Source organism: Kryptolebias marmoratus, linkage group LG2 (assembly GCF_001649575.2).
Source record: "Kryptolebias marmoratus isolate JLee-2015 linkage group LG2, ASM164957v2, whole genome shotgun sequence".
Taxonomy (NCBI): domain Eukaryota; kingdom Metazoa; phylum Chordata; class Actinopteri; order Cyprinodontiformes; family Rivulidae; genus Kryptolebias; species Kryptolebias marmoratus.
The window spans coordinates 321,767-332,525 of NC_051431.1; the positions used below are offsets into that span (position 1 = coordinate 321,767).

A 10,759-nucleotide genomic window follows, 5' to 3' on the forward strand; every position below is an offset into this window, starting at 1 on the left:
CCCAGGCTCCTGTTCTGCTGCTGGTTTCCGTGGATGCTCCGTGCGGAGATGCAGACCTAATCACGGTTCTCTCTGCTCTACTTTCTGTCGGTGGTCCCTGAAGCTCGTCGTGGTGACACCTCGCCCCCTTCCTCCTGATTTAGCCGTTCTATTGCAGACTCTCTAGTGCCTTGTATCAAACATCCTGCATTCCTTCGACTCGCAGAGAGTCCAGCTCTGTCGACACGTTGTGTTTCTTCTGTGCTTCATGTTCTCCTGAGGTGGTACCTGAGCCGACCCGGTCCAGGTCCCGGTCCCACAGCAGGACCAGGTTTCAGGTGCTTCCTTGAACTTTGTCTGCTGTAAAATCTAAAGAATCTAAAGTCTTAATATCTGAAGTTTAAACAGGGTTAATCATCTCTAACCTAGAGTTCCACCATTAAAGCTTCTTCATCCATAAAATGTTAAATTTTACATAAAAATCTTTTCCACTAAATGTGACAGCACAGGAAGCAGCTGGATTCTGATTTTACCCTCAAACATCCGTTTTAGTGTTAAACAATAAATAAATAGATGTAGTTTGATAGTATAGCAACTAAATGATATAATTAAAGGTTAATATTTAGTGTCTTGCCAAATAAAGTCCATGTGGAGTTAAACAGTAGCAGATTTTAGTGAAGCGATGAAGCAGGATGTGTTATAAACCAAAAACTGACCCAAACTGAAGCTTTTCTTTCAGGAAACTTAAAACTTTTCACTGATTTCTACTAAATTCAACTTTAAACTGAGACCCAGTTTGACTCATCCTGTCAAACATTAAACTCTGAAAACTTAGAAATTTTCCTAGGATTTCTCTAAAGTTTCCTCCTCTTCTCTCATCATTTTCTGACTCGGGACAGAAACCTACATGTGCTTAATGTCCAGCTAAAAGCAGCTAAATGTATTTAACTCTGAGAAAACAAGCAGCCGAAGCTCTGATGAGGAACAGATGAAGCTCAGGATGGATTTAAGATTTAGGAGCCAGTTTATTCTCAGTGGAAGGAGATCAGAAAACACAGGAAGTCCAGTGTTTGTCATCTATAAACTTTAAAACCTGGTTTATAGACAGAACTTTCAGATCTGAACCCTGGAGACGTAGAACAGGTTTCCAGACGTTTGTTGCAGATTTGTGTTAAATAACTCATCCTTGTCTGCAGGTTTCTGGGTTTGATTTGAGAGGCTAATGTGAACATTTACTGGATTTCATGTTTAAAGAAACCTCTGAAGCTTTTTGAGCCTTTCAGAGCTCCGAGGACTGAGGTTCTGAGGTCATTAAAGGCCGTTTCTCACTGGGCTGCGACTCGAGAAGCAGAAACTTTGAACAAGTTGTTTGCAGTTCTGTTTGTTTGCAGCTGTACCAAGTCTCTGAGACTCCGAGTGACAAATGGAGTCTTTTTTCACGGGTCTGTGTCTCCAACAGATTCTGGATTAACTCCAGGTATAAAACGCCTCCAATACAAACTTTTGGTTTAAATAAAAATCTCCTCAACACAATAAATCATTAACTGACCTCTTCAAAAATCCCTGAAACATCTGATCTCCTGTAAAGTCTGAACAGTGACGCTGGCTCTCAGGAAAAGGAATCTGAGTTTGTCTGTTTGCGTCTCCTCAGAGACTCCCATCGTGGTTGCTCCTGCTGTGGAGAACCGTCCTGTTTGTGCCGTGGAAGAAGCTTTAAACTATTAATCTGCTCTGCTTCTGCGTATTCATCCCAGAGGGTCCGATCAGGCGAACGGGTCGGGTCAGAAAATGTTACATCCTGTAATTATCTGGTCTTTCTGCTTGTTGAGCAACAGGGTTTCAGCTTTTTCACAGACAGTTTTTAGAAAACGTCCTTTAAGCTACTGTCCAGCTCAGAAAACCAACATTTATTGCTGCATGATGCACTCAGTGTTTTATCACGTCTCTAAATCAGTGACTGAAGATGAGTTTGTGACACGTTCCTGGTTCAGGAACAGGAACGTTTGGCGTCAGGCGGCTCTAAAAGCTCTGATGTGACAGTATGCACTGTTCTCCCTTGTCTGCCTGGTTCTGGTCCATCCCAGAGTCAAACCACTTTACATCTTTCTGTTTTCACTGCTCTTCTGTGGTGTCTTCATGCTGAAGCTCTGCAGAGCAGGGATCTGCTCACTCCTCCATCTTAGGTGAACGTTACGTGCGTGGGCCCAGTGACGGTGGAAGTTCGTCCTTGTTCAGTAAACGTACAGTTCTGGTGCAAACTGTGTAAATGTAAAGTTTTCTCTCAATCGGCCGCCACATGAACTCTTTACATTCCCTTTTTGTTTCATCGGCTGCTACCACTGGTTTAACTGTAACTACAAACTGTAAACTTTGCATTCTGCTGACGGGTTTTAGGATTTTGGATTAATTTGAGGTATTTGTCTTTCTTTCGGGCAGCTGGAGACCAACTAAAACTCTTTGTTCAGTTTGATACTTCACAGTCAGTCCTCAGCCCACTAAAGTTTGTCCTTTCTTAGATTCAAATTCCTTTCTGTTAGCGCCCAAACTGTGACTCCCAGCTGCCAAAGCAGTGACAGTGAAACCTGCTGCTTGAAAAAGCCCAGTCAGCAGGAATGGAAAGTGTTTGTGTCGGGTCAGAACCATCAAAACCGCTGGTTCTGTCCTGGGAACTCTGTAAGTAATCTGACAGCTCTGCTCGTTTCAGACAGTTTATAGCTTATATTTGAATAACTTCACTAAGTGTACTTTTTGTTTTTTTTAAATGTGTGCTCAGTTTCAGTTTGTGTGTGTGTGTGTGTGTGTGTGTGTGTGTGTGTGTGTGTGAGAGAGTCTCTCCTGTCTGAAGTGTGCTGACGGAGCCTGAAGTGAAACACGACATCGAAGCTGAACGTCCTCCTCCTGCATGCTCCTCGTCTCTAACCTCCTGCAGTATTTCAGGTTTCAGTGTGGATTGTCTCATCAGCATGAAAAAGCTTCTGATATTAACAGTCATCAACTATCAATATAATAAAGAATTTGATGTTTTTCTAAAGTTTCTGACTGCTTCTTTTAAAACTCACTGAAAGCTGTAATCTGATTACATTTCTGTGTGTAATAATTTAACAGACCTGACTGAACCTGAATTTTCAGAGCTTAATGAAGAATTTAACATCTAAAACAAACAGCTAAAATCAAAAACAGCCTGAACTCTGAGAGCTGAAGGACTTGAGTTGTTCAAGTTCAAACGATCAGAAAAAAGCAAAAGAGAAGCTAAAACCAGCAACACGGTAGCTAAAAGCTAAAAGGAGCAAGAAGCAAAAACAAAAAATGAGCAAAAAAGTAGCTAACAGTTCAAACCGTCAAAAAGTAGCTAAGCTAAAAGTAAAAATAAAAAAAACAAAATACTTTCATATAAATAAAAATAATAAAACTTTGAGCTTTTGTCGCCGCCTGGTGGCCGTGTCCAGGAACTGCAGCCTGCTGCTTCCTGAGGAGACTTTCAAAATGTGTCTATTTTGAAGCAGTCGTCATTTCTAATGAATGTAGACGTTTGCTCCCATATCCTCCTCCAATCATACGCCCGTGGTTTTTGTTTTTTACTAGTTTTGTTTCGGAGCAGTGAGTCTCTGCTGCCCTCTTGTGGACAGAAGGAGAACTGCAACGTTTAATCAGACGAGCGTTTATTTGACAAAAAGATTATATTTATATAAATACATTATATACTTGAATATAAAGTGAATATTTGGAAATGAGCACGAATTTAAAATAAGATGAGTTTTATATTTTCAGATTTACTTGTCCTCCAGCAGGTGGCGGTAAGGAGCCTGGAAGCTGGTGTTGAAACAAACCCACGAAGAAGAAGCAGCAGAAGATGCTGATGCTGATGGAGCTGCTCCATCACTGCACACAGAGAGAAGCACCATCAGGATGGAGCTGAGACCCAGTGTCTGCTCTCCATCTGGGCCGAAGGTTCGGTTCGGCGCAAACCGCACGGAACCGGTCCGACCCGGTCCGACAGGAACCGGCTCAGGTTCTCCGTTCTATGATGAACTGGACCGGGTTCTGGGAGACAGAACCTTCCTTTCTGTGTCCAGCTGAGGGGGACGGATCGGACTGAACTCTACACTCCGTGGTTCTGAAGGTGTCCGAACCCGAACAGAACCTCTGTGACGAAGCGCTTCAGTGAGGAGATCAGGACTGACAGCAGATCTAATAAATTAATCAGGTTCTAAAGGAAGTTCGGGTCCAAACAGGAGAAGGTTCCCGGTTTGCTGGTAGAATCTGGTCCTCTCTGTTCTGTTTGGGTCCGTCGGAACCAAACTGTTTTCTGTCTGCAGATCATCCAGATGCACCGTCACCGTCACCGTCACCAAAAGGAATATTTGTCCTTTTTTATTCGTCCACAAAGAAAATAAATCTAAAAGTAAAGCTTGAATAAAGAAGAATATTCAGTTACTCTTCAGGCTGTAAATATTTTATCTCCACGCCGAGATAAAAACAAGTTTCTGCTCTTTCGGACAATAAATTAAACTCATTTATATCTTTATGCAGGATTTAAAGTATAAGAAGTTCCATCAGTGAGTTTTATTAAAATCTTGTGATTCGGTTGTTTTTGGCAGCAGCAGAAATAAAACGACACAGATTGAGTTTTAATTTCAGGAACTGAGTTTTTATTCAGAGAAACCCTTAAAGGCCACAAACTGTTTGTGTTTAAAAAACATTTTTAATAAATTACACAGAAAAACTGTTTAAAACTGTCCAGAAAAGATCAGCAGAAGAGCCTGAACCGTCCTGAAACACCAGGTAATAGACCGATCCCATGGGTCACAGATTGTCTGAAACATCAGGTAATAGACTGATCCCAGGGGTCACAGATTGTCTGAAACATCAGGTAATAGACTGGTCCCAGGGGTCACAGATTGTCTGAAACACCAGGTAATAGACCGATCCCATGGGTCACAGATTGTCTGAAACATCAGATAATAGACCGATCCCAGGGGTCACAGATTGTCTGAAACATCAGGTAATAGACCGATCCCATGGGTCACAGATTGTCTGAAACACCAGGTAATAGACCGATCCCAGGGGTCACTGGGTCACCAGCAGATGTTTGTTCTGCTGAAGTGCCGCTGAGCAGGACAGCCAGAACCAGCAGCTGGACCCGGGTCAGGGTCCGGGTCAGAGCTGTTTGACCTTTAAACTCTGAGCCTGCCTCTTCCTTCGGGCTCTGCGGTTCTTGAACCAAACCTGGAAACAAAAAGGAGAATTTCAGTTTTTTAGAACAAACAGGAAAGTTTCTGATGTTTAAAGATAAAACTGATCTTTAATCTCTGATCTTTGATCTTTTTTATTTAATATGTGATCTTTAATCATTAATCTTTGATCTTTGATCCTTCATCTCTGATTTTTGATCTTTAATCTTTAATCTTTAATTGTTGATCTTTATTCTTTGATCTTTAATCTCTGATCTTTGATCTTTGATCTTTAATCTTTAATCTTTAATCTTTAATCTTTAATCTCTGATCTTTAATCTCTGATCTTTAATCTCTGATCTTTGATGTTTGATGTTTGATCTTTAATCTTTGATATTTGATCTTTGATCAGAGAAACCCGGTTTTGGAGAGTCTGAAAGAAACTGGTCTGTCACATCTGGTGAACATCTGTCCACTTCCTGATCCGGTCCGGTTTTTTAGTGATCCAGACTTTCCTGGGATCCTGGACTTTAACAGATTCCAGGGAATTCTGGCTGCTTGAACAGTAAAACCTAAAGGAACCAGAACCGGATCTGAACTTTGGTTCTGTTTGAGCTGCAGGTTCTCAGATCGTCCTGTTCTGGTTCTCTGAGAACTTTACTCCGGAGGTTCCGGTTCTGGTGACTCACCCTGACAGTCTCCTCGCTCAGCCCGGTGGTTCTGGACAGTTCAGACCGGGTCTCTGCAGACGGGTAGTCTGTGAGCTGGAAGAGCGCCTCCAGCTGTTCGGTCTGTCTGTCGGTGAACACTGTCCTGATCCGGGCCCTGGACTGGGACTGGACCGGGACTCCGTCCTGCGGCCGAACATCTGGGGAGAAACAGAAAAACATATAAAGTCCAGATTAGAAAAGTTTAAACTGTGCTGGTTTCAGGGTCAGGTTCTGGTTCTGGTTCTGGCCTACCTGCAGGGTTCTGGATGAAGGTTTTGTAGAGGCCACAGTTCGGATGGAACCAGGTGATCTCTGTGGGACAGAAGCCGTCTCCAAAGTCCATCCTTCTGCACAGCAGGCAGCCTGGAACCGGGACTGGGATCAGGACCGGTACCGGAGCAGGAGGTCTGAAGCTGGCTGACTCCAGACTCGGCTCGCTGTGGTTCTGGTCCGGTCGGCGGCCGAACTCCGGGGACAGGATCCGCTCAATGCTGAAGTCTGACTCTGTGGTTCCGTCCATCTTCAGGGTTCTGCTCTGGGTTCTGATCCATCAGGGTCCGGTTTTAAAGTGAGCTCTGACCCGGATCAGACAGGCGTTAACGAGCCTGATGGTTCCGTTTGATGTTCGGACTTCAGAGGGACGGGGCTCTTTGATCTGACCTTTGACCCTTTGATGAGTTCATGTTCCCTTCATCATCTCATCTCATCAGTGGAGTTTTAGAAACAGGATTATCAGAAGTTTACTCTAAAGATTTGTTTATTTGTTTATTTGCCAATAAAACATTTTTAAACTCTTTATTAGGAAAAAACTGGTCGAAGGAAAATTTAAATCAAACCTGAAGATGAAAAAAAACAGACAGAAAAGTTTGATTTTAGGTTTTTATTTGTTTGTTTATTAAAAAACAAACTTGTTGAAGCAAAACAGAAAAAACTGATAAATAAAAAAGAGTCAAACAAGTTAAAGACAAGAATAAACTTATAAAATAATAAAAAAAGAATAAAAACAAACAAATCCAACAAACGTTCAAACAAATAAAAACTGATTTTCAGACAGAATTTAACTCCTGATAATAAAACTAAAACTTTATTTATGAGTCGACTGGTGTTTCTGTTTTATGACATTAAACCAGATTAATAACCTTAGATTATTAAATCTCAGATTATTAAACCTCAGATTAATAACCTCAGATTAATAACCTCCAACCTTCAGATTCTGTTTCTGTCAGACTGTAGATTAAAAATCTGATGAAACTTTTTCTCAGGTTTTCAGTCCAACAAACGTCTGAGATTAAAACTAAATAAGATGTCAGGTGAGCAGGTGGGATTATCCCTACAGCTACAGAACAAACAAGGACTCATTATTCTCAGAGAAGCTTCCTGCAGGATTATAAAAAGATGGCTCCTCCTGTCTACTGTCTGATCAATCACTGATCGAGACTGCTGCAGATTAAAGGAGGATCCTTCACACCAGATTTATTCGGATGTAAATGATTCAAAATTCAGTCCTTAATCCGGTTTAATCTTCACCTTCGTCTCTTTGAGACGTGGAGGAGAAAAAAGGGCCACCTTAAATCAGACCACCTTAAAACAACTCCGATCCAGTTCAGTAAACAGCATCAATAAATATACAAACATAAATCCTCGTAGTATAAATACTTTATGTGTTGTATAAATACTTTATATATTTTATATTCGACTTTAATTTAGTTATAAAACACAACTCCTACAGAGAGACGAAAGCTGTCATTGCAGAAGGAACCTCTGCAGATTACAAACAAACAAACAAACAAACAAACAAACAGAAGCTGGAAGCTTCCAGAAGAGCTCAGAGGTTCTGCAACATTTTAGACCAAAAACCAGAAATAACTTCCAATAAAAAGGTTTGTTTTCTTGAAACATTTCATCTCTTTAATAATCAGATTCTAAAAAACAAACAACAACAACAAACAAACAAAGTGTGATGTTTTTAATTCATCTTCATCACCAGAACCAGTTTTTAATTTACAGTTTTCTGAGTTCGCCTGCAGTGACAAGTTCTTCCTCTCTGTGTGAGAACTCCTCTTCCTCAGCTGCAAGCCAGTGGTGCCACCAGCAGGTGGCGCTGCTGACACAAAGCTGATAGAACCATTATGTAATGTCTCCTTCTCCTCCCTGTTCCTCTTCTTTTCAGATGTTTTCTCCTCTTTTCTGGATCCTGAGTCGGTCCTGATGAGACTCGTCTTTTTTCCGTCGCTCGTTTTTTTGAAAGTCAGAGAAAACTTCAGGAAAGGAGAAAGACGCTGATAGTTTCAGGACTGTGTCTGGGCCTCAGACAGTCTGCAGACAGTCATCAGACAAGTGTTCGACCTTCGCAGCACTGCAGCCCCCAGCAGACACACACACACACACACACACACACACACACACACACACACACACACACACACACACACACCCAGCTGTGCGACCCCTGAGGCGCTACACAAATCTGTCTCTGAATAATCTGAACTCTCTCCAGGCGCGCTGCTTTAATTTGGCTCTGCAGGATTTCCNCACACACACACACACACACACACACACACACACACACACACACACACACACACACACACACACACTCAGCTGTGCGACCCCTGAGGCGCTACACAAATCTGTCTCTGAATAATCTGAACTCTCTCCAGGCGCGCTGCTTTAATTTGGCTCTGCAGGATTTCCTCCTGATGGATCCAAGCCGCCTGCAGGTTTGCAGCTCAGAGACGAACTCTGTCAGGAGACAAAGCTTTAAAGAACTCCTGAAATCTGTTAAACACCAACAAACAGACCGTTCATCCCTCCAAACTCAAGTCCTCATGGTGTTAGAGCGACCCTCGGGGACGGACGGGACTGCTCCAATCTCTTTAGTCCTTCAAGAGAACCGGGTTTATGAGCAGCTAATATCTTACCTGCAGCAGACAGCAGTCAGAGCGATCTGTCTGGAGAATCACGAAGGAAACGAGGTGAAGAAAACCAGGTTTGCAAAAAAGCAAACTTTGCCATCAAAAGCAACATTTTAAAGCGATCCAACATTGTGGCTTTTTAAACGGCACCACTTCAGAACCAGGCAGGTCTTCAGTCATTGCAGCATGTGTCACATGTTCATGTGAACATGTTCATGTGAACATGTTCATGTGAACATGTTCATGTGAACATGCACACATGTTCAGGATGGTTTGTGCATGTGTCACATGTTCATCCCTCCTTCCTGTCTGAAGCAGGAAACAGTGGATTCTTCTGCTGTCACGTCTGAACGGCAGCAGCTTCTCCTCCACCTCGTCGCCCGCTGGGTTCATGAGATCATTCTCTGATTAGCTGGAGGTGAGGCTGCAGCCGGCTGCAGGGCCGAGGGCCGAGTTTTAAAACAAGCTTTACAGACTGACAGCAGCTGAATGAGTCATTCTGCTCAGAAGGAAATCCTCTCCTCCTGTGTTTAACTAGACACCAGAAATTAAATCCTAACTCGTTATAACTCACACTCAAGACAAGAAATGTTGTTTATCAAGATCTAAATTCAGATCAACATTTATTTTGTCGAAACCTCTGGAGTCTGAGATTTGACTGAAGCATCTTTTATTGTAACACAGATGATTTTAGGTAAAAAGGGACACGGAGTAAAGAAAGTCCATCTAAAACGTTTTATTCTCAGTTCAGGAACCCAGAGAATAAATGTTGGTTCTGGAAGCATTTCAAGACTCACCACTAGTCTTAAATCTTTTAAAAATATTTAAGTTATTAAAATCTGTTCCTGGAAAAGAAATACTTTGGTTGGTTCAGGGAAAAGAAAACTTTAAGGATAAGATGGCAGTCAGAAACACAGCTGAAATATATGAAAAGCAGTGAATCATTTGATAGAAATGTCTGTTTTTACTGTCTGTGATGTTTTGGATCTTGATGCAAACGAAGCTTTAAAAGCAGAAACACTCGGCGCTCAGTTTCCTGCTGAGGTGGAGTTTCTGCAGGGAGCTGAGGGGAAACCAAGAACCAAAACCAGGACGTCTGACCTGCTGGGTCACTGCCACACACACACACACACAGAGTCCAAGTTCACATATAAACTAAAGAATGAAGCCAGCGTGCAGTCGGCTGATTGGCTGGTTTAAAGAACAACTGGAGCTCTGATTGGTCGACAGGCTGACGGGACGAATCATTGGTCTGTGGAAGAGAACAAAAGAGTGTGTGTGTGTGTGTGTGTGTGTGTGTGTGTGTGTGTGTGCGCGAGGGTTGTGTAAGCTGTGTGTGTGTGTTTTAGGAGTACTGTATTGTTTGATAAATGTTTTTTTCCTGTTTAGTTTAAATTCTGTTTATTTTACTGAATAAAAACAGATTAAACTGAAACTAATTTAATTCATATTTCATGTTTTATTTATTTATTTATTTAAACTGAAATCCAGTAAAATATTTAATTAATACTAAAACATCCTAAATGTTAATTTATACATATTTATATGGATCTTTAAACTCAGTATATTTAAGTTGAATAAAAAAGTTTTTGATCTTTTTAGTTAATTTAGATGCAAACTGGTGACATTTTTAAAGATAATCTTAGAATATAATTTATAATCTTATATAAAATTATTCAGAGACAGAACTTCTTCTTTTCTCTTTAATCCAAACTTAAATATTTAAAGTTTAAAACTTTACAGTAAATTAAAACTTTAAAGAAAACAAGAATTATATTTGATTTGATTTATTTAGATCATGTCAGACTTTAGTTTGTTTCTGTTCTCCGTGTTCTGCAGGATGGTTCTGCAGCTGGTTCTGCAGCTGGTTCTGCAGGATGGTTCTCTGCCTGGTTCTGCAGCTGGTTCTGCAGGATGGTTCTCTGCCTGGTTCTGCAGGATGGTTCTGCAGCTGGTTCTGCAGCTGGTTCTACAGGATGGTTCT

The 10,759-nt window shown here is 41.5% G+C and overlaps 1 protein-coding gene across 2 annotated transcripts in view; it reads left to right on the forward strand.

Annotated features, from left to right (window-relative positions):
* Nucleotides 1-3,011, forward strand: part of clip3 (CAP-GLY domain containing linker protein 3) — a 21,268-nt gene extending 18,257 nt beyond the window's left edge. For both annotated transcript variants that reach the window (XM_017431064.3, XM_017431065.3), the window contains one exon: nt 6-3,011. In XM_017431064.3, coding sequence (XP_017286553.1) covers nt 6-60 — 55 coding nt within the window. In that variant the 3' untranslated portion in view covers nt 61-3,011. The remainder of the gene's footprint in view (nt 1-5) is intronic.
* Nucleotides 3,012-10,759: the final 7,748 nt, after the last annotated feature.